The sequence below is a fragment of the Lutra lutra genome, chromosome X (assembly GCF_902655055.1).
Source record: "Lutra lutra chromosome X, mLutLut1.2, whole genome shotgun sequence".
Classification (NCBI taxonomy): domain Eukaryota; kingdom Metazoa; phylum Chordata; class Mammalia; order Carnivora; family Mustelidae; genus Lutra; species Lutra lutra.
In genome coordinates, this window is record NC_062296.1 from 37,798,284 (window position 1) to 37,822,410 (window position 24,127).

The 24,127-nt window shown below is 45.7% G+C and overlaps 1 protein-coding gene across 1 annotated transcript; it reads right to left on the reverse strand.

Moving 5' to 3' along the window:
- Nucleotides 1-1,249: 1,249 nt before the first annotated feature.
- Nucleotides 1,250-22,021, reverse strand: PRPS1 (phosphoribosyl pyrophosphate synthetase 1). Its single transcript, XM_047716246.1, has 7 exons — nt 21,758-22,021; nt 10,851-11,034; nt 9,790-9,888; nt 8,615-8,739; nt 5,522-5,695; nt 3,042-3,201; nt 1,250-2,321 (listed from the first exon to the last, which is right to left on the reverse strand). Exons 1-7 carry the CDS (start codon nt 21,877-21,879, stop codon nt 2,229-2,231), a joined length of 957 nt encoding a protein of 318 aa, XP_047572202.1. The 5' UTR covers nt 21,880-22,021; the 3' UTR covers nt 1,250-2,228.
- Between the last annotated feature and the right edge of the window lie 2,106 nt (nt 22,022-24,127).

Consider the following 24,127-nt stretch of genomic DNA (forward strand, 5'->3'; position numbering starts at 1 on the left):
TTTCTGTTGTCCCAAGGCCTCTCCCTTCCTCTGGCTCAGAGGGCGGAAGGTGAGGAATGTGGAGAAGCTGGGGATGCCTTTCGCTCAGCAGCAGGCATCGGGCCCTTACAGGTGCAGGCTGATCCTGGCTTTGGTGCCTCCCCTCTCACCCGCCACCTCTGTTCCTGCCGCCGTTCCCTAGTCGAGATCCACTTTTCCAGGGTACTTGGGGGGCTCTCCCACTTAGAGGAGCTTGTGGCACTTGGCTGGGTGCCATAGGGGACTGAATACCGACCCTCTCCCAGGCAGAGGGGCCAAAGGTGGGGACCAAGGGCCTGAGTGACCTTAAAACCTCATCCTAGGAACTGAGTGACCCAAGGGGGCCCACAGTAGAGTTGAAATGTTTGGACACAGCAAGCCCTGACCCACTGACCCAGTACTTCAGGAAGCTGCATGATGGGCAGGTTAGGGCACTGATGCTTCACGTCAGTGGCTCCTGGAGCAGCAGCCCGACCAGGTGAATGTGGACTAGTGGGTCAGAGGCATACTTCAGAGCCCACCTCAGTCCCTTTGGAATCACCACCCCCCTTTTTTTCCCAAAAGACTCACTGTAAAGTTGAGACCCCAGTATTCAACGTAAAGTGCAACCAAGGCAAACAAAAGCAGAACCAGGCTTCAAAGATAAAGGGGCGCTGAGCTCTGCAGAAAGCTCTGGAAGCACATGGCTTCTCCCGAAGAAAAAGGGCACCCTTATTTGATGAGGCACCAAAAACAAAAACAAAACCAAAACAAAAAAACCCCACTGAGCATTCTGGAATGCATTATAATTCATTCAATTGTACACATTTATCTTCCCTGGTTTTTAATTAGGAGGCCTGATACGAAATGCCACATGTGTGTCTACTACCGATGGAGGGAAATTTTGCATTTGGCAAAATTGGTTCCAAATGAATAAATGATAGAAACTACACTCTTCCTATGAGAAAGTACTGAAATGTCCAGCCGTGGGGAGTACCAGAGATCCAGCAGGCCTGACATGCAATGTACCCTCTGGTATATAAGGCACAGAATTAAACCATATGTAGTTCTCAGTAAACCCCAGACTTCTTAAGGTCTTACTGTTGAACAGAACCGTGGCCAAGGTCTTCTCTTGGCTGAACCATGCAGCTAACAGTCTAGAGACGCGGAAGAGCTATCATTGGGCAGCAAGACCCCCTTAGACCAAATCTGCAACAGAAAGATCGGTACAGACACGATACGGACCCACAAATCACACACAGACACTTTATTAGTTTCCTCTACAAGAGACAATAACATCAGTCTTTAACAGAAATCTCAGGTCACTGGAGAGACCAAAGAGATGGAAGGAAGATGAAATATTTAAATTAATCAAAAGGCACTACAACCCCACCTAAAACTTACTACCATGGTGGTAGCGGGCTATGGAAGATTACTCTATGGCAAAAATAATCCCGTGTCAATGTCAGAGATTACACAGCAGGAAGCGACTTTGCTTTCCAGAAGACTGGTACGGGGAACACTTGCGCCCAGAGGACATCTGGCCAGGGGAAGGGCAAGATGGCTGAAGGTCAAGCCAAATGGAAAGGAATGGCCACAAAGGAGAATCCAGGCGACACAATCCCCGAGCAGGGGATGAAGGATCAGGCTTTTTCCTCCCAAGAAGCAGTCATTGCCCTGTGTGCTGCCTCCCCAACCAACCCGGGGCACCCCCACCCCCTCCAAGAGAGTGGCCTTACAGGACTCAGAGGCCCAAGCTGGGGCTGCCTAGGGCTCTTGCTGTCATTTCACAGAGACTTTTGAGAGCCTGTCACAGGCTGGGGGTGGAGGGGGGAACCGGGGTGGCTCTATTGCCAGGAGTTCTGAACCAAGGAAACCCTGAAGTATTCACATGCAAAGTAGTCTGTGCTTCCCCCCTCCTCCCCGGGCCACATTCAAATACCCCTGCACAGCGCCCTCCAGAGCCTGAAATCTCGCTGCTGGGCTACAGGTAAAGCTACAAGGCTCAAAGCAGCGTCAAGCCAGAATGAGACAATGCAGGCGGCGGGGGGGTGGGGGGGTGGAAATCACAGCAGTTTGTCTCAATCTGTCTTTCTCTACATTTAGGAGAAATGCTAATACACCCGATGAGGGGTTTAGAAAGCCGGGCCTTCTGTGGAATTTGTCATCAAATACCAAGGGAAAACAAGGGGGTGGGGTTCACTTTGTAAAAAGCCTCAGCGGTTACTCTATTATAAAGGGACGTGGCTGAACAGGTAGGAAACGGATTCCCCGTTGTGAGTTCTCCTGATGGCTTCTGCCAGGATCATGGAGATGTCGATCACCTACGGGAGCCGAGAGGAGCATCAGGTTAGTGGCACACAGATGACTGACCCGTTGGCCGACACTGGTGAGCAGCGTCACACGGGCCTTCCCCTTCAGACTGCAGCACAGGGCTGTGTCCCCTCGTGAGCCACCCCAGCTATATTCTGCATAGTATTTCTCCATATGAAGTTCAGAGACTCAAGGGATTCGTGTACACACTTTTAATGAAGCAAGGCCTTGTTCTTTCAGTCTAACAGCTCTTAAATAATTACTTGGGGGAATTAAAGGAATGGTCCCAGGACCTCCTGGTTTTGTGGGTCTCAAATGGAGCCAAGGAATCTGCGTTTTAACAAGAACCCTAGGTAATTAACTTAGGCTGTTTCCATAGCAGGCTCTGAGACACTGAAGTTCTGAGGGGTGTACCCCCCGTTCACAGGTTTCCCACTGTGTCTGCAGGGGCCAACAGCTAAGAGTGACACACGCACAGTGTAAAGCATGGACTTGCAAAGTGGAGTGTGTATCACCATCACTGAGAGAGTCCTCTGACCTCCAGAGGTTCGCCTTGCATCTGAACTTTTAAGCCTGATTTTTTTTTCTTTGGGGTCACAGGTCCTGATGAGAGACTCAGCCCTTAAGGACAAAGGAGGACATCTTCAGAATCCAGACCCCCAACTCATCACAGGCAACCGCCTCCTGAAAATACCTCACAGAGACTTCTTTTGCAAAAGTCCCCTCCTCACCTGTATTTTGGAGCAATGCTTCATCTTATCCTCCTGAGGTATGGTATTGGTGACAACTACTGCTTCAAAGCATGCGTTGTTAATGCGAGAAATGGCTGGGCCAGAAAAGATTCCGTGAGTCAAAATTGCATAAACTCTGGTGGCTCCAGCTGAGAGAAGTCTAGAGGAAAAAGCAGAGTTGCTCTGGATTACTCACTTGTCTCACTTGTCACTAAAGGGCCTGAGTTAGTGGGGAGGGGATTTTATCAGTCAGCTTGGATGCCTTAAAAAAACAGATCTTGGGGCGCCTGGGTGGCTCAGTGGGTTAAAGCCTCTGCCTTCGGAGCAGGTCCTGATCCCGGGGTCCAGGGATTGAGCCCCATATCGGGCTCTCTGCTTGGCAGGGAGCCTGCTTCCTCCTCTCTCTCTCTGCCTGCCTCTCTGCCTACTTGTGAGCTCTGTCTGTCAAATAAATATATAAAATCTTTAAAAAAAACCAGATCTTGCTCTCAGTTCTAGAGATCAAGATCAAGATGGTGACAAGGTAGCTGTCACCCTGAGGCCTCTTCTCTTGGCTTGCTGGCAGCTGCCATCTCTCACTGTGTGCACCTACGCATGGGGGATCCAGCTCTCGGGAGTCTCTTTTTACAAAGGCACTAATCCCATCATAAGGTTCCCCTGCCATGGCCTCATCTAAACCTAGTTACCTCTCCCAAGGGCCCCATCTCCAAATACCATCACTGGAAGCTTAGGACTTCCAGTGTATGAAGTTTAGGGGGACATGATTCAGTTCATAGTTCATAGCAAAGAGAAATAACTGGACTAAGAACTTACCTGAACTGGTTCGGATTAACGAATTAAGACTGGAAAAGACTGCTAGGCTCAACAAAATCCATTGCCTTTTTATCCTGGGCACACAGATGGACTACATTTCCCAGCCTCCCTTGCAAAGTTAGGAGTGGCCCTGTGACTTAATTCTAGCTATCAGAATGTGGGCAGATGCAATGTATACCACTGGCTGGCCTTAGAAGAATCTTCCATGGTGATTCTCCATGCTCTTGTTTTCTCTTTCTGGCTGGCCAAACTGGAAATGACTTCCAAGGTAATCTTGGAAGCCGTATATTAAAGATGCAGCACCACAAAACCGAAAGAGGGATACTTACCTGCACCAGAGTAAGCCAGGAACAAGAAACTATCATGGTTATGAACAGACATTTCAGGGAGCTGATCTGTTACAGGCATTAGGGTCACCTTAATCATACAAGGACGATATGAGTTTTATCAATGTGTACTCCAGGATCCCAATCAGGAATTGCTCAGCCCACAAACACTTTCTTAGCCCCTCTTATATGCCAGGCCCTGGGCATGGCACAGATATCCCGAGGTTAAGAAAAAATTAGGAGAAACAAGGCTCTCCACAGTCGTGTGGATTATAAGCAATGGGGAGCCACTTAAGGTTTTTATGGAGAGGAGTGATGGGTTCTAGCCTTAGTTTCAGATAGATTAGCTAGCGGTGAGGCAATGAGAGAGATGGACTGGGGAGGTAAGAGACTGGTGGCTAGCAGCAGAGCGAACAGAGTGAAGGCACAGCTTGGAACAGTGCAGACAAGGGATACCTGGGTGGCTCAGTTGGTGAACTGTCTCCCTTCGGCTCAGGTCATGATCTCAGGGTCCTAGGATTGAGCCCCACATCGGGCTCCCTGCCCAGCAGGGAGTTCTGCTTCACCCTCTCTCTCTGCCTGCCACTCCCCCACTTGTGCTCGCTCTCTCTCAAATAAATAAATAAAATCTTAAAAAAAGAAAATCACAAGGAAAATACATTTATAGTACCGCACTGTATTTATAAAAACAAAATGCATAAACGGACTCACACAATTCAAATCTGTACGAAGGGCCAATTCCTATCTTTTCAAGCCCATACATATCTACTTAATTTGTTTTTAAAAACTACTAAACAGGGGCGCCTGGGTGGCTCAGTGTGTTAAAGCCTCTGCCTTCGGCTCAGGTCATGATCTCAGGGTCCTGGGATCGAGCCCCACATCGGGCTCTCTGCTCAGCGGGGAGCCTGCTTCCTCTTCTCCCACTCCCCTGCTTGTGCTCCTGCTCTCACTGTCTCTCTCTGTCAAATAAATAAAAATAAAATCTTTAAAACAAACAAACAAAAAGTCGAGTATTCAGAGTGGTCAAAACATTTTGCAAATAAAGTGGTGACAGTCGCACGACACTGCCGATGTAACTAATGGCCCTGAATTGTACACCTAATGTTCAAAATGGCCAATTTTATACTCTGTATGGTTTAGCATAATAAAGTCAGGAGATATGAGGGGGGATATTCATCAACGTATGCACACTGCAACTCAAGCCTCAGGTGAGAAATCTCCCAAAGCTAGTTACCATCCCCCTCGACTCACTTCCATGAGAATCCGCTGGCGTAAGGCACTGAGATGGCAGCGGGCTATGTGTTCCCTTTCTGACCACTGGCCCCACCTCTCCTCACTCACTTGTCAGCAGCATGGCAGATTGTGCCACAGGTGTCAGCCATGTCATCCACTAGGATGGCCACCCGGTCCTTCACGTCTCCCACCAGCACCATGCGGTCTACTTCGTTAGCCTTCTTCCGTTCTTTGTGAATCAGAGCGAAGTCCACGTTCAACCGGTCTGCAATGGAGGTCACTCTGCAAAACAGGGTGTTCAAAGTTAAACCTAAGGACGAAAGACAGGGACTAAATGACGGGCTTGTTTTCCGGCGGGGAGGTGCGGGGGGAGGGAGGGAACACTCTTTGAAACCAAACTGTTCCCAGGGCTGGAAGAAAAGAGCTCTCATTGATTGACTTCTCAGAGGCCAAAGGCACAAAGTGGGTTTTATAGACTAAAGCCTCCATATCCTGAGAGCAGTTTATGAGCGTATTAGTCAGACTTCGATTATAATTAATTCTGGTTTACAGCGAGCGGGGGATAGCCAGATGCCTCACCAGTCCCAGGAAGCAGTAGGATGCGAAGGCACGTTCATTTAATAGATTGGCAGCAGAAGGGGGAGAGAGAGAAGACGTCATTAACTAAGGCCGCGAGTGCACAGATTGGCCCAATTTGACATGCGGATGTTGTGAGAAGTGAACCTGAACCTGGCAGGAGAGGAGTCAGAATGCCTGTGCTCTCACCACACTCCCCTCAGTGCTCCACCAACTGTCAATGTCAACTGTACCTGGACACCAAGCTTGGAAGTTCCTTTTAGGAGCGCTAGAAAGAAAGTTATACCAATTAACCAGGAAAACTGGACATCTGGCCGCACAGCCCGAAGTATCTCCAAGTCAAAACGTCAGTCTCATTTTGCTATTACACAATAATACAAACCGAACTAGAGGGTGGGACGGGAAGACCGATCTCTAATGACCAAGTCCCGTATAATAATTCACTCAACCAGAAATCAATTCAGCGTAAATGACAGAGAGCTGCTCAGTGTAAATGGCGTGCAGGCCCGTGGTCTGCTGTGCCATCCTCCCCCCGTCCATGAAGAAGCCTGTGCCTTGGGTCTTTTTTTTTTTTAATGCAGCACTGATCCAACCAAAGCATTATGCCCGGTTTCTGCTGTGACTATGGTCACGTGACTGGTGTTGTGCTGGATAGCGGAGAATGCATGACCCTGTCACAGAGAACACAGAAGATCCGAACCACAATTTGGATGGCATCTGTACCCTGACCTAGGGACCACAGCCTGTGCTCTCCGTGACTACTGGGTGGGCAAGAGGAACATCAAGAATAACCCATCTGCTTGGAACATTTATTATCCAAGACAAATGCATGATCAAATTAGCTCAAGTGTCCCCGACCGTCCAGACTCGATGGCCAACAAACTCAATGACCGACAAAGCAGAAGGGCTGGAAAAGTCATTCCCTATACCCCTGAGGGGAGAAACTGCAAGTCACCAGCACACGGGGATCTCCACCTACTCCGAAAACCCTGCCAAGGCAGAAGTGATAACAGCCACTCACTCTGAAAACACTCCACTGCTGTAAGAACATTATCAACACACACACAAGAGTCACCTACTGAAGGCAGTTTTCCTGTACCCAACTTTGGAAAGAAAAGCTTGCCTGATTATTTATTTAAATCAAACATGACTATTTTCTAAGTCCCATGGCAAGATGGGAAAATACTGGCCAACAAGTTAAGACAAGTTTGACAACTACCAGTAGGGGGATGCTTCTTAGGCGCACCGCTTTTACAGATGGTAACTAGCAATTATGTGGGACTCATGAAGCCATGCCTCTGGCTGAATAACGGAACCCAAGTTCTCAGTTTGGTGGCTCTGCTGAAGTTAGTGAAATAATAAGGTTATTGAGAAACAGTCACTGAAAATCTGAGTGGCTTCAGAAGGATCTGAATTAGCTTTTCCTAATCATCTGTGTTTTGTAGCTTCTTCATTCTATTTCCACCAACAAGAAGAACACGTGTTATCCTTTTGAATGCATTACTAGTGAGTGATACACCAAGGAAATCAAGAGCTCTTAGTCTGCACCAGGTGAACTGTAAAGCCCCCAAACTGGTAATCCTTGGCAATCAGTTTGCTTAAAATGTTAAGGTCTTGTTTTTCAATAAAGTTACTCCACTTTATTTTCCTTCCTGCTTAATATCTTCATGCCAGAATGAAAATGGCCTAACCACCGGCATCATCAGGCACGGAAAACGCCTACTTGTCCACTAATAGCACGTAGTTTGAAAGCAGGTGCCATTCATTAGAAATCCCAATTTCCCACCGTTCTGGATCGCTTCCCAGTGGTGTGGCTAGCTCTGCAGTGCCAAGCTGACTCATGGGTTTCAGTCAAGCCTACAACATGGTAACTACTTAAGGGCCCTCTTTGTGCTGCCCTGCCTTTCAGGCAGTGACTCAGGCCAGTAAAAGAGGGTTAGTAAAACTATGCCCAGCCTGTGCCCCAGCTCCACCCACTCTGAAGTAGAGCTGACCCTTGAAAGACATGGGTTTGACCTGTGCAGGTGCACTTAAGAGCCGATTTCTGTCGGTGCAGTGGAGTACTGAAAACGTATTTTCTCAGTAACATTTTCTTATCTCTTGCTTGCTTTCTTGTAATGTACTATGTAATTCACATAAAATACAACAGGGTTAATCAGCTGTTTATGTTACTGGGAATGCTTCCAGATAATAGTTGGCTGTCAGGAGTGGAGTTTTGGGGTGGTCAAAAGTTCTATGTGGATTTTTGATCGCATGGGGAGGGGGGAGGACGATACCCCGAACCCCCATGTCGTTCAAGGGTCAATTGTACTTAAAAACTGTCACCTGCTAGAAAAGTATCACTTTCTGGGGCACCTGCAGGGCGGAGGGGGAGGCAGTTAGTTAAGACCTGCCTTCGGCTCAGGTCATGATTCCAGGGTCCTGGGATGGAGCCCCCAGCCAGGCTCTCTGCTCAGCAGGGAGCCTGCTTCTCGCTCTCTCCCCAACCCATATGCTCCCTCTCGCTATCTCTCTCTCTCAAATAAATAAAATCTTTACAAAAAAGAAAGAAAAATACCAGTTTCTGACACAACTGTCTGAACGACTTCCCCAGTACTTTGAGAATAATATGCATTCCGGCCATACCTCTTTGCTCCACCAGCATCGGGTGAGACAATAGTACAGTTCCTCCACTCAGAGATGTTCTCCCTTATCCATTTCAGGACAGCCGGCTCTGCATACAAATTGTCCACGGGGATATCAAAAAAGCCCTGTAGAAAGAAGCTGAGTCACGTTTGCTTTGTTTTTCTGCACTTCCATTTATAAATGACCAATACAAAGAGGTTAATAATAATCTGCCCAACGAATATCTTTCTGTAACGTTCAGACTGATTGGAAGGCATGCCTGGTGGAGGAGACTAAAATGGCTTCCTCAAACCTGGGCGGCACAAGAGAGTCCAGCCAAGATGGGCAAGGCCTGCCCTCAGTTAACCCACAACTGAGGAAGGGGACATGAGTGAGCCCTTGGGAAGAATGGCCAAGTTCAGCCGATACCAGAACAGCCCAATCAATGTGTATACTCGTGAGGTCATACTGCCTTATGCCACTAAATGCTGGACTGGTTTGTTAGGGAGCAAGAGCTAACTGCTAAACCAGTTAGAGAAGCTAGTGGAATGTATTTATAATAATAAATGGTCACACAGAGTAACTCTAATACTAGCTGCTATTAATTAGTTGTGTTTCTCAACAAATCTGTTCCTCTTCTACGAAATGGGTAGAATCACCTACTCCGGTGCCTCACTGGGTTGCCACAAGCCTCCAAGGAGGATCCGAAAGTCCCTTTAAATAGTACAAAACAGAAGGTAGTATCCCACTCCCCTCTCTCTGGAAGTAGGTTCCGATAGCTGCGGCTCTCAATTTAATGATGACAGTAACAGTTCCTATTTATTGAGCACCTGTCCTGGGCCACGCGTTCCACCATAAATTTCACACTCACAGTAACAACGCAGCGTGTGTTCAGAGGAGTTAAAATAACCTGCCCAAGGCTACAAAGCCGCCGACTGTCAGAGCCAATATTCAAACCAGGTCTGAACCCAAACCCAATGCTCTTTCTCCGAATTCCAGCCAGCCCCCCCTACCCATCCACCCCAGAGACTAAGGTCAGGAAGTACGCTGAAGGGGAGCGTGCTTGCAGCAGTGTCAGTGTACTGGTTAATCTGAGCGGCACTTGGGCAGGTTTTTGCTTCTCTGCGGTCTCCAGCATTATCAGCTCTCTCCTCCCCAACCCCCTTTCTGCTGCCCACTATTTCGCTTCCAGATACCTGAATCTGAGAAGCATGCAGGTCCATGGTGATAATATGATCCGCGCCTGCTACAGACAGCATATTTGCCACCAGCTTGGCTGAGATTGGAGCCCGGCTCTAAACGGAGGCGGAGGAAAGAAGAACAAAAAAACCAAAAAAGCCTTTTTGAGAAACAATTCATTTGCTGGAGAAGCATCCCTTTAATGTGCATTTACTAGGTTCAAGGCACTGTGCTGCCAGGAAATTCATAGAAAGTGCCGTGGCCACTGACTTCATGAGTCGATCACAGTCCAGCATCAATAGTAAGCGGAGTATCACTTTTCCAAATCAGGATAGGTTTTCCAAAAAGAAAAATACCTTCCTACCTTTTGTTTTCTTAACTCAATGTGCATAGTTTCAGCCTATCGAGTGTTGCAATGCTCAATTATTTAAACCAGGCAGACTTAAAAAAGAACAGGCAAGTACACCTGCTGCACTATAAAACAGCAAAGGCCTTGCGCTTTACTCTGTGGGAGCACTATACTCTCTCAGAATAAAAATATCTGGCCTTCTCCCAGTCATTGTATGCAAAATCTAAGCACTGATTATTACAACAGTCCTGGCAAAGTTTTATGTGTATTACCTTAGCCTCTAATACAGCAGACAAATGAGGTGAGATGTGTATGTGTGTAATGAGACTAAGCATTCGTGTAACCGACTTCCAAGTTTGCTGAGGAGGTCACAGCTGGAACCCTGAGAGGGTCCCAGAGATGCTACTAGAGTTTAAAAAATAATTCTCCTCCATGGTAGCTGGTGCTTAGTCCTACTGACATAATGAAAAAGTCGCAGTGAGCTAACTGGAAGTCACATAGGAATAGGTGGAACAAACACAGACTATGAATGTGTTGATTTATATAAACCAACCCCACGTCAATTGTTTCTGAACACTGGGTGATACCTATGAGGATGTGATAAAAAAGTAATATACCTTCCACATATGGGTCTGAGGATTAAAGAGTTTTTGTGACTTTGGGCAAGTGCTTCTTATGATAAAAAAACAAAAAAAGGGTTTTTTTTCTTAAAGGAGATTCTGCTCCCACCTTATCCTTTTTATCCTGTCGGGCATAAGGGAAGCATGGGATGACTGCAGTAACCCGGCTGGCTGAGGCAATCTTGCAGGCATTAATCATGATCAAAAGCTCCATTAGATTGTCATTGATTTCACCACAACCACTCTGAACAATGTAGACATCCTCTCCACGTACGCTTTCTCCAATCTCCACACTACAACGAGAAAGGAAGGAAAGCAAAAACAAGGAAGATATTTTATTTAAAAAAATTTTTAAAAGATTTTATTTATTTATTTGAGAGCAAGAAAGTGAGAGAGAGAGAGAGAGAGAGAGCATGGCGGGGGGAGGGTCAGAGGGAGAAGCTGACTCTCCGCTTAGCGGGGAGCCTGATATGGGACTTGATTCCAGACTCCAGCACTGTGACTGGAGCCAAAGGCAGAGGCTTAACCACTGAGCCACCCAGGGGCCACAAAAAACAAGATATTTTAAAGCACTATACTACACTTCTATGGACGGCAAGGTCTAAAAAGTACACCTTCCCTACTACTGTGCTGTTCATGGGTTACAGCCCAGTGGGGGTCATGTGGACACGGTCATATGGACACATTCCCTCACTTTGGGAGAGCCCCTGGAGGAGCCCCTGTACCGGAAACAGTCTACTGCCTCAGTTTACTCCAGTATGCCATACAAATAGCTACTTTTACATGTGATGTGGCAAGAAGATTGGCTAAAGCACACACAAGTACTTGGAACGTAATTTCAGTGAACTGCCTGTATCTCATTATAGAGAGGAACAGGACATGTGAATGCAAATTTGACACAAAATCTGTGACTATCACAATCCACCCAGAACAAAAGCAGAAGGATCACGTAAGGAGTGAGTCACTACTGTTCTATAATGATGCCTTCTACAGAAGCCAATACATCTACCACACTGGCACTTCACTCAACTAATAGTCCATGTTCATATGCCAGTCACTGTGCTAAGTGCCAAAGACACGTGGAGAACAAAACAGATGTGGCCCTTGCCTCCATTTTATGCTAACTGTATTCTGTCCAATTAGTAAGTCTTGTTTAAAAAACATTCCACAGGAATTATGGAGTAGGGCTATACTTTACCATAAAAAGAAAGTTTTAACAGCCACGCTTGGATCCTTACCAAGAATAACTTAGGATTAAAAAATCATAACCTCCGTGACACCTCATAGCAACACCACTTCCCGAATTAAACCTGCAGGGGCGGCGGGGGTTATTTGCGGATGTGTGTGTATAGTATGTAGTGTGTATCAATCAGGACTAGGCCAGAGAGCTGATGACTTCTAGCGATCAAGAGCAAAACTTCAACGGGAGGTAATTCCATTGCCAGAAGCAGCTGATACAGAAGAGAATTATTTAATATTTATTCCTTTCCAATCCGTGCGACAGTTGATTTTAAAAAGAATGGGATTAGTTTATATTACAAAGCAAGAAAAATAAGCGCTAATGGTAAAAATCAAGCCAGAAATCAATGAGAACAGGGAGGCTGAGATTCCTGGTAGCCAGAACAAAGAGGAAAACACATTGGTCTGGAGTTATCTGGAGATAAACCTTCAGGCACTGAATTCAAGAAGTATTTTTTACTAGGGATCCTCACATTAAAAGTGCATTATTTTCTCAATAATCAATATCAATAAGGCAAATCTGGGTGACTCAGGTAAGTGTCTGCTTTTGGCTCAGGTCATGGCTCAGGGTCCAGGGATCAAGCCCCACGTGGGGCTTCCTGCTCAGCAGGGAGTCTGCTCCTCCCTCTCCCTCTTGCTCATGACTCTCTAGCTCAAATAAATAACCTTTAAAAAAGCAAAAAAAAAAAAAAATCAGTATCAATAATCTTAGTTCCCATACTGATAAAGTAGAAAATGGGCAAAATAAACCCGAAGTAAGCAGAAGAAAATAACCGTAAGAGCGAAGTCAGTGAAACTGAAAACAGGAAAACAATAGCGAGAAACCAGTGAAACACAAAGCTGGCTCTTGGGGGAAGGGGAATTAAAAAACTGGTAAGCCTCGGGGCACCTGGCTGGCTCAGTGGTTCTTGATCTTGGAGTCGTGGGTTTGAGCCCAATGTTGGGTACAGAATTTAGTTAAATAAACTTCAAAAAATTTTGAAAAAAGAAAAAAAAAAGATAAACCTCTAGCAAGACTAACCAGAAAACAGCTTCACTGGAGAGCTCTATCAAACATTTGAAGAATGAACACAAATTGTGCACCATCTTTTCCAGAACACAGACAAGGCGGGAATATTTCCAACGCATTTTACATTTTAAGAGGCCAGTATCAGCGAGACACCCAAAGCAGACAAAAGCAAGCCAAGGAAACTACACAGAGGGAGAAGTGTGGGTGTGGTTACAACAGGAAGGAGCCTTGCGGTGACAGGATGGTTTTGTATCTTGACTGCCTCAAGGGCAGTATCATGCCTCTCACATTAACACTATAGTTTGCCAAAAAACTATAGTTTGGAAGAACTCTGGTTGGGAGACTTGGGAAAACTGGGAAATGGGTACACAGGATTTCTCGGTATCATCTCCTACAATTACATGTGAATCTGCGACTGCTGTGAAATTTGGTTTTAACAACAAAGGGCATTATGCCCCTCTCGTCCAGTTGGATTACGGTCTGAGAAACTACGTTAATATGGTGAGGGAATCTGGAAAACTCAGTTTTCTGATTTGATAAATAGCTCTTCTCCAAATATCTTCTCCCTAGTTTACTATGCGGCAGTCACATGGTCTGTCTTCCTCTAAGTTCCCTGCATCCATCCCTCCTCACGTCAGTGCCCTGCACTTCATCCCACTACCTGGAATGGTCTTTCTGTGAGCAGCTCATTTATTTCTCAGGTCTTCAATCAAAGTGTGTCCTCTGACTATCTTAATTAAAAAAAAAGTGACCTCCCTGAGGACCAAAAGATTAAAAGTGACTTAAAAAAAAAATCAACAGGGGTGCCTGGGTGGCTCAGTTGGTTAAGCATCTGCCTTCAGCTCAGGTCATGATCCAGGGGTCCTGGGACTGCACCGAGCACTGTCTGGCTCCCTGCTCAGTGGGGAGTCTGCTTCTCCCTCCTCCCCACTGCTCGTGCTCTTACTTGCTCTCTCAAATGAATAAATAAAAAATCTTAATAAAATCAACCAATTGTGCCATATGAGCTTCATTTGCATGCCGATTCAAGAAAGCAAGCCCCCCCCCCCCCGATTATGAAACAGGGTAATTTGAAACCCTAGTGCTCTTTTAGGCAAGAAAATGGTATCGTAGTTACTGAAATACATATGGGTGTTAGGATAGAACATCCATGTTTGTTTCAAAATAATTGTGGGGAGGTGTGTGGGAGGGGAGATTGACAGATGAAACAAGATTAAAGTCAGTAATTGATAACCTTTGATCTAGGTGGGTGATGTGTACACTGGAGGAGACCATTATACTATTCTGCTTCTGTTTGTTTGAAATGTTCCCTAACAAAGTGACCCTCCCCAATTACTACCTTCACAACTTACTACTTATCATGACTTGTTACCGCTTTATTTTTTACCCACTTGTTAATAGTCATCTGTTCCCTTGGACTGCAAGCTCCGTGAGGGCAGGGACCAGATCTGTTGTGCTCTTCTGGACACAGTGAATTAGTAAGCACCCCCTCAGGATTAGGCTGCCCCGTGAGAGCCACTCACTTGAGTCAGAATGCAAACCTTCTGCAGGTGCGCTACTGAGAAGATTCAGAAGCCTGGCTTCCGATCATCCCTCACGAAGTAACTCACTTCACACTAGAGGCAAGTGGGTCCAACCTGTTTCTTTAGGATTTTGATAAATCTGCTCATACCCTTTCCACAGATAGATACCCAGCTGGCAGAGATTTTGTTTTGGGTAGAACCACAACCTGTTGGGCCCACCAGAGTGGGGAGAGTTACGAAGAATTTTATGGCAGGATCCTGCAATCTTGATACAAGAGGCAACCTAATGAACAATATGGCAATTTTGTGGACCCTGGTTTAGCTTAACCAACTGCTAGTTGTTTTTTTTTTAAAGATCTTATTTATTTGAGAAAGACAGAAAGAGAGAGAACGAGTCGGGGGGGGGGAGGAGCAGAGGGAGAAGCAAGACTCCCCCCTGAGCAGGGAGCCCCATGTGGGACTGGATCCCTGGAGCCGAGATCATGACCTGAGCCGAAGGCAGATGCTTCACCGACTGACCAACCCAGATGCCCTGTGAACTGCCATCTATTAATCACCAGGATCAGCCTTAAAAAGCAATAGACTCTGTCGGTAATGTTAACTATGCCAATGCCAAAACTGCTTTCTGAAGACACTCTTCAAAAATTCAAATGAACAGGGGCGCCTGGGTGGCTCAGTGGGTTAAGCCTCTGCCTTCAGCTCAGGTCATGATCTCAGGGTTCTGGGATCGAGCCCCGCATCGGGCTCTCTGCTCAGCAGGGAGCCTGCTTCTCCTCTCTGCCTGCCTGTCTGCCTACTTGTGATTTCTATCTGTCAAATAAATAAATAAAATCTTAAAAAAAAATTCAAATGGACAAGGAGGAGGGAGCCAGGAAGGGCTTTCTGGGAGAGCAACTTCCACGTTTCCAAAGTGTAGGTCCTAGAATGGCACCGTTCAATCTGGGAGGCACTGGACTTGTGTGGTTACCAAGCACTTGAAATGTGACTAGTGTGAGGAACTGAACTGAAATGTGCTAGAAAATACACACTCTATTGTGAGGATGGTATAAATAAAAGGAAAAACGTATCTCAATTTTAATGTCACTTAAGTGTTAAAACTACCCTATTTTGGGATATGCTGGGATAAATAAAAAAGAGTATTAAAAAATTACAAACCACAAGCAGACAAGGCTGAATAACACCTCCCAGAGGAGACCATGTGCTGGTCTCCTGTAACAGGCAGTAGTGTTTAAAGAGACTTCTCACAATTCCTTTACTCACACTGCCCACCCTGTGAGAAGTTCCAGGCTACAAGAGCTCCTTCTACGTTTTATGGTGCACAATTCCGGGGTCTTGACCTGGTACTTCAAATATCTGAGCAACTTCAAAACTCAAAATTCTTATGGTGAGAGCCCCATACCGCATCACCTCCTTGACTAAGATCTTCATTTCCCAGGAGTCAGGCACAGTGATTTCCAATAAAGTCAACGGTAGTCTCTACATCTGATATGGGAGGCCTACGGCTCTTATTTCAGTCAAGAACACAGAATATCATCCGTGGTCCAGATGTTCACTCAACCAGAACCAGGTTGTTTGATGAGAAGCTAGGGGAACAGTAGTTTAACAAGTGGTCCAAGAGAGCATTAAGAGAAAGGCTAAGTCTCTATTTCAAAGGTTTCTTATTTTCAAGTAAGACCAGAAAGCAATATCTGTAGACCATGATGCCGTCTCTCTTCAAAAATGCCTCAATTACCGGGGTCAATATAAAAAATACCTAAAAGGAGCGCCTGGGTGGCTCAGTTGGTTAAGCCTCGGACTCTTGACTTCAGCTCTGGTTGCGGATCTTGGGGCCCTGGGATTGAGCCCCGTGCTGGGCTCCATGCTAAGCAGGGAGTCTGCTCAAGATTCTTTCTCCCCCTGCCACCTCTTCTCCCCTACCCCCACTGGCTCTCTTGGCACTTTCTCTCTCTCTCTCTGGAATAAGTAAATACATCTTTTTAAAAAATACCCACAAAATTGCTTACATTGTTCCTTCTGTTACTCAATATCATTATTTAAGGATCCCATCCATAAAATTCCTAAAATTTTGTGCTTGGAGGTGTCTAAAGTATCTTACGAAAATAAGAACTACATGATCCACTGCATATGTCTTTATCCCTTTGGCTGCCAGGAGGCCAAGGGATACAGTTAAATTAACACTGAACTTCAGTAATCACTTTATGCCAAATTCTTGGCATGATTACGATAGTCCTTTGTTCTAGAGGGCTTCTAATGCATCTATTTAGTGAAACTTTTGTACGTGTGACACACGTGACATGTGACACATCATGAAACATGCTTCAAATCCTTTTTTGAAAGCAGATAAGGTATGAACTATAAAATTAAATTATCGCTGCCAACTTACACATCAGGACCATTTGCTGCATATAATACTTTGGTAGAGGTGATTCTTTTAGAAATTATATTCTAACATCAGAGGTTTGAAAAATAATTTTTATAAAAACACCAGCTCACTACCCTGCACAATCGCTGGGAACACTTCTGTGTTATTGTATCACCCAGCCGTTCAGCCGTTCAGCCACTTCCCAAAGCCAAATTCAGGACTAAAACTTACCCTCAAGCACAGACAGGTGTTATGACCAGGAATGTATCCAGTAACTTGGAAATTCTCTTTATTAAACAATATTCAAAATAAAGTGGTGCAGGGGTGCCTGGCTCAGGTGGTTGAGCTTTACACTCTTTGTTTCGGCTCAAGTCATGATCTCATGGGTTGTGAGATGGAGCTCCATCAGGGCTCCACACTCTGTGAGGAATCTGCTAGAAGAATTCTCTCCCTCTCCCCACTCATGCACTCTCTTTTTTTTTTTTAAAGATTTTATTTATTTATTTGACAGAGAGAGATCACAAGTAGACGGAGAGGCAGGCAGAGAGAGAGGGGGGGGGGGAAGCAGGCTCCCTGCTGAGCAGAGAGCCCGATGCGGGACTCGATCCCAGGACCCTGAGATCATGACCTGAGCCGAAGGCAGTGGCTTAACCCACTGAGCCACCCAGGTGCCCCCCACTCATGCACTCTTGTGAGCCCGCTCAAAGAAATAAATAAATCAAAATGAAGTGGTGCAAGTAAAGTAGGATGTTGCCTTATTTTACTGTGCATAACTGATCTCGCGAATTAAGATTGATCCCTCCCTCCAGTAGTACTGTAGTGTACATTTTTATAAAGCCTAAAAAGCCTATAACCGACACTCAGATTATACAGCTCGGTCAAGAAACAGTCCAAGGAATCCTCAAAAAAAGTATTTTTCTTATGGCTTCCTCTAAGTCAAAGAGATGATAAATTAGGCAGTGACTGATGATAGAACAGCTGTGCCTAAAACCTGTTTGCTCTTAATATACTCTATCAGGTGGAAAAACCTGGTTTAGCAATTTAAAGGGTAACACCCCGTGTTCTCTCCCTCTAGCTAATGGCGTGTTTTCCAAGTGGCTTTGGGCCAATCATTCTCCCAATCTCCTAGTGAGGCCAGACTGGCTATGTCCATCCAATGAGAAAACTAGCTTCTAGCTTCTCCTTTACTTTTCCTTTAGCATCAGGCATAAGTGCATCCAACTAGCACGGAAGGCTACACAGAAGGAAAGCAACTGAAATCTAGAAAGCAACTAGTAGTCTTAAGAAAATCTCAAGAATTCAGACGGAGACACTGGCATGTGCAAAATGCAAGGGATTAACTAACCAGGGGATATGGTTCTTAGGAAAATCCTAGGCAACCGAAGTTAGTCTTCCCCCTCTCAGCCTATCCAGAGTAACGAAATAAACCAAAGGTCCTTATCACTATTGAAGAGAGTAAAAAAACAAACAAACAAACAAACAAAAACTTTTGAATATACTAAAATTTTAAAAGCCAGATGAGATAATTTATCAGCAAAAATTTAAACAGTAATACCTAGAGTTGGGCAAATTAACCTCTGAATCTTAGTTCTTTCATCCATAAAATGGGGATAGTAACTTCTCAGCAGGGTTGAGGGGATTAAAATGGATAAAGCACAGGTGCCTGGGTGGCTCAGTGGGTTAAGCCTCTGCCTTCGGCTCAGGTCGTGGTCCAGGGGTTCTGGGATCGAGCCCCGCATCGGGCTCTTTGCTCCGCGGGGAGCCTGCTTTCCCCCCTCACTCTGCCTACTTGTGATCTCTCTCTCTCTCTCTCGGTCAAATAAATTAGTAAAATCTTAAAAAAAAAAGAAATGGACAAAGATTTATGTTCAAAGGTTTTCATATAAAAGCATTAATAAAAAATGGGAAATAACTACTAGCAGGGACTTGGTTATCTAAAATAATGGTAAAACCATAAGACAAAACTCTACAGCTATTTTAAACCATGTGGACTAAATATTAAGGGGAGAAATTATTCAAAAAATATTGCTACATGATGAAAGCTAGAACACCTCAATTTTTTTTTTAGAGATTTCTTTTATTTATTTGAGACAGAGAGAGAATGAGTGAGAGGGAAAGAAAATCTGAAGCAGACTCCACACTGACCACAGAGCCCAGTGCAGGGCTTGATCAAGCAACCGTGAGATCATGACCTTAGCCGAAAAACCAAGAGTCAGACGGTTAACTGACTGAGCTACCCAGGTGCCCCAAACATCTTACATTTTTGAAAAAGTACTTAAACACACAAACATCTGGAAGGTCATAGATGAAAATGTGAACAGGTGATCGTGGGTGCTAGGATTATTTGGGATGTCTTTTTTCCCTTTGTCCTCTTCTGTATTTTCCACATTTTCTGCATATAATCACTTCCACTTCTTATCAACATTCACTGTGCATTTATTGTGTGGGACAGTGTTTTCCTTTACTCCTATCTCATTTAATCTTCACAATAATTCCATGGGTAGATATTACTTTACAGATGACATTACTGGGGCAAAGAAAAGCAAAGATTTCAAATGCTGGTTCTCTGATTCCAGAGCATGAACTTCTAATCCCTCCTATCTACCTGTGTGTGTGTGAGACACCCACCTACTACATGTATGTATGTATGTATGTATGCATGTTTCCTTATAACTGGATAGCAATGGATGATCTTAAAGACTCGAGAAAAGCCACTCTGCTCAAAAGAGCACCACCCCTGATATTCTGCCAAATTGTACAGACAGTAAAACTGGCTCATTTGAGGCTGGGCTCTGCAGTTCCCCTCTCTGATGACCCAGAGTACCCACTGAGCTGCTCTGTCCATGTCCTTTAGAGCCCAGGAGTCCTGCAGAAGAGCCAAAGGTTGGAGGGGGGGATGGAGAGGGGGAAGCTCCATAGGTAACATAGTCCATTATGTTCAATGAAGATTTTAGACCATCTAAGGAACCAAAAAGCTAATGATTAAGCCTGAAACAGGGAAACCAAACCAGTCAGCAATTTTCCATGTTGGGCTTAATCTTAGCCAGGATTTTCAAGCATGCTATTGTTCAGCTGTTTAAAAATGAAACCAGCCTGATCTCCAAAGTAGATTGGGATTGCTGATGAATTCAGATGAGTCAGAACACTAAATTGTTCTCACCCTCCCTGTCTCCCAGTACAGCTTCAGGTTCTAGGATATTGCATTAGGCAGAGGGTGAAGGGTTAACACAAAGAAAAATAAAAGTCTTTGTATTTTTCCTAGAAGGGTAGGAAAAGAATTTAACAACCAGAGTTAAGGGGGCCAGAAAAACCCCTCTAAATGAAAATCATTCTTGGCCCCTACCTATACTGCCACTGGCAAAGTCTGATCCTGTAATGTCTTCTTATTATGGTGTCATAATGGTGTGGTCACAGCCAAAGACAGCAGCTTGGCCAGCCTCTTCTGACTAAGCTATTGCCTGGTTACAGACTGTGTCAGTGTTTGCACTATCATCTGCATCACAACCAGCGGCACAGTAAGTATCCAGAAGGAAGCTGTCCACTACACATGAATGCTTTTATCAGCAGGTCTAGGAAGGATAAGGGAGGTACACTAGGGTAGTAAGTTTAAAGAAAGGAAAAAGGAAAGGCATCTAGGAATAAATGTTACAAGCAACCTTAACTAATTTAACTGATTCTTGGGTTTGGAGTAAACTTTCCCCTGAACAGATGACCGAGCCCATGAGATTGTGGGCACTGTTCTGATTTGATCAACAGGGCAAAGGAACACAAAGTATGAATATCAGAACCAGAAGATTCTACCTTCTGGTGGAAGGATCAGGTAATTAAGTTTATCTCTAAGATGGCCCCCAAGGTGCAGGAGGAAGTTGAAAGTGGGGGGAGGGAGCAAGTTTAATTAGCAAGGCAATGAAAAAAATTCAAGCTGCAATGCACTATGCAATTTCGGTCTTCCACTCCATTATCTTTCCTCCATTATCTTAACACTCAGGGATAAAAAAACTGTTTCCGAAATTCTCTACGGGGGCCAAGGGAAGTGGACAAGTTCAGGATAGAGTCTGCTAACTGAAAAATAGGTTTCTGTATGTATCATCTGTACCAGTAGCTGCACTGGGGAAGGTCAAGGATTCCAGAACTAAGGTTCCCTACCTAACATTTTCTGGATGGCTCAAGCTGAGATGCTGGCAATCAGGATGCAGAGTTGATGCACCACTTTAACTGAGCAGCTAGATTTAACTTCAATAGAGCTCCACTTCTCAAGATGTGATGCTAAAGATGTGAAAAGCTAAAGCCTGCCAATCTAGCGGAAGTCCTTAGTAATAATTTTGGCGCCCTCGGTACCTAATGTCAATTTCCCTCACTACAAAACCCGACCTACACCATTTCAAATTGAAAAGCTGCTTCGTAGACTCTAAGAAAAACACCGGGAGGACTCAGTACGCAGTAAGGTTCTCCCAAGCAAGCTGGTCCAAGAGTTAAAGTGAACCCAGTCCTGTCTGGATGGCTCAATAGCGAAGCGACAAAGCCACGTGTCCCCTTGGCTGAGGCTAAGCGTCTTTCCCTTTCCGTCGCTCTAGGCAGCCGCTGTCCCCACCTTGGGTCCTCCAACCCTTGCCTTCAAACCCAGCAGCTTTGCCTCACTCTCCATCTTGACTCCACCCCACGGCACGGTGAGAATGAACGTGACCCTCCCGCGAGAGGTAACATAACGGAAACAACCCGCGGGGCACGCTTGCCACGGAGCTGCCCCTTCCCCTACCCCAGCCCCCCACCCGGGTCGCACAGAACTCCCGCGGCGGCCCCATTCCCCCTACCCTCTGTCCCCCCGGCGTCAACCCCGCCGCCCCGGCAGGTGAGGCCGGTCGGGGTCCCAACTTCGCCCTTACCAGGTCTCTTGATTACTGAATTTCTTAGTCACCACCTTGCCTAGTTCCAGGCCCAGGCGGTCAGCAATTTTCTGGGATAAGTCCTGGTGGGAGCTGCCGCTGAAGATTTTAATATTCGGCATCTTGGCTCACTACCCTAGGCACTCTCCGCTCAGCGATCACTGCTGCTGCTGAGACGGGACCCGAAGTCGGCCAAGAGACTCAGTGCTAACCGCTTCGCGTTGCTACTCCGCCATCTTACATTCCCGCCCGGCGCGCGGCTCTAAATTGCCCAGCGCCGGAGAGGCGGGGTCAGCGGGGAGGTCCCCACCCCGCCGCCCCGATTAGCTGAGCGGGAGCAAGGGGCGGGTTTCTCGCGGCAGCTCTGCCTGCCTCCAGTTGGCTGGAGGCCATGAAAAGGGCGAGGCTAAGGCACGGCCCCGCCCCCTGCAGCTTGGCTGTCGGGGAGCGCTGGCTCCCGAGCGCCAAGTCGAACCACGCTTGATTGGGGGGTGGAGGGATGTTGGTGACGCGTCGTGCCAGCTCTTGCTCGCAAGCGGGAATTCAGGCACGCTTATTTATCCCCTTTGGCAGCAGGGAGTAAGTCTGGCTCTGGTTTGCAGTTCCGTTTAAGAAAATCTGTTGATCGGGATGGCAGCCAGTTTTGTCAGAACGAAGGGGAGATTTCTGAGCAGAAGTTTGCCTGTTTCTGAACGTGATTTTTATCTCTTTATAAGGGCAGGGGTGATATAAAACACGTCGACAGCACCGAGAGACACCCGTGGCACAGGTGCATCCAAAGGGCGTGTTTGCCCTTTGCAACTATGCTGTTTTGCCTTTGCCTGGGAGGCAAGTCTCAAGGTTTGGAAAGTGGCTGAACGTACGCCACCTCCATCATCCAGAACCACGGCTAGAGAAAGTTGTGTTTTGTTTTGGGCGATGGGACCAAGTGTGTTCAAACAAGTGAAGGGGTGTGGATTTTCCAAAATACCCTGGCGATAAAGGTCTAATTCAGCTAACCCTTGGAAAGGAGAGAAAATATATGTATATATGTATGGGACTTGAGATAAGGAGCCCAGAAGGAATCAGAAAACCTAGTTTTTGGTCTTCTGCCTCATGTGAGCCTCAGCGTCATATCTGCATGTTGCTAATGTGGCCTTTTACAACGTATTTTATTATTTTTATAATGATACATGCACTAATGGAATCAAAGAGAGCCTTCATCCCTACACCACATTTTCATTCAGCATATTCGAAGCACAGGTTAGAAGAGAAAAATCATACAATTTTAGAATCATACAATTTTAGTCATGAGCACCATAACTACAAGCTGTAAAAATAGAAGGGACTTCAGAAATCATCTAGTCTCCTAGCTTTATCTTACATATGGTGAAACTAAATCCCAGAGATGGGAAGGGATTTGTCTAAGTGGCAAAGGCAGAAAATACTCAAAGCAGCATCCTGTGTTTCTCTTATTGCCATGTTCAAAACAGCAGTGTCCATGGAGGACCTCTCCTTCTGACCTCTTGCTATACTTTAATGAGTGCAGAAATTTAATGTAGGCCCAGGTGTCGAGGGGTACTTGGAGAAGGCAGCAGATAACAAGGCAGAATGTTAGTAGTCTTCCATCATAGTTGATTCCTCAAATATTTACTGAGTGCTTTATTGCATACAAGGAAGTGTGGGAGTGCCTGGGTGGCTCAGTCAGTTAAGCGGCCGACTCTTGGTTTCACCTCAGGTCATGATCTCATGGGCCCTAGGATCCAGCCCCCAGTTGGATTCTGCATTAAACAGGGAGTCTGCTTAAAGATTCTCTCCCTCTGGCCCTCCCCCCACTCACTCTCTGTCTCTCAAAAATAAATAAATAAATCTTTTTTAAAAAGGCAGCATGCTAGGCAGAAAGTATTTGCACCCAAGGGATTTGTTCATTTAAAAAACATTTATTGAATACTTTTAACTACCTGTTCCGGGCACTGAGAATATGATAGTAAACAGTTCAAAGCCCCTGCTCTCATGAGGTTATGTTCTCAAACAAGAAATATTTATTTATTTATAAATAAAGGCGATATATAATACGTCAAATGGTGGTAAGTACTGTAGAGGAAAATGAGGCAAGGAAGCGGGATAATGTGCCAGGATGGTAGTAGGGGAGAGGGAGGTTTAAGTGGAGTAGTCAGAGAAAGCCAACCTGGGAAGGCAACATTTGAACAAAGACCTGAAGGAGATAAAGGAAGGAGCCATGTTCCTATGTGGGACAAGCAGAGGGAACAGCAGGTGCAAGAACCCCGAGGCAGGAGAGTGTCTAACTTGTTTGCAGAATGGTACAATGGTCAGTGTGTCTGGTGTGGAGTGAGTGTTGGGGCAGTGGGAGTGGAGCATACCTGTAAGAGA

Coding starts and splice junctions, on each gene's coding strand:
- PRPS1 (XM_047716246.1), bottom strand. CDS start 21,879: ATGCCGAATATTAAAATCTTCAGCGGCAGCTCCCACCAGGACTTATCC. Junction 11,035..21,757: donor TTCAGTAATCAAGAGACCTG/GTAAGGGCGAAG, acceptor TTCTCGTTGTAG/TGTGGAGATTGGAGAAAGCG. Junction 3,202..5,521: donor ATCTGCCATGCTGCTGACAA/GTGAGTGAGGAG, acceptor TTTTTCCTCTAG/ACTTCTCTCAGCTGGAGCCA.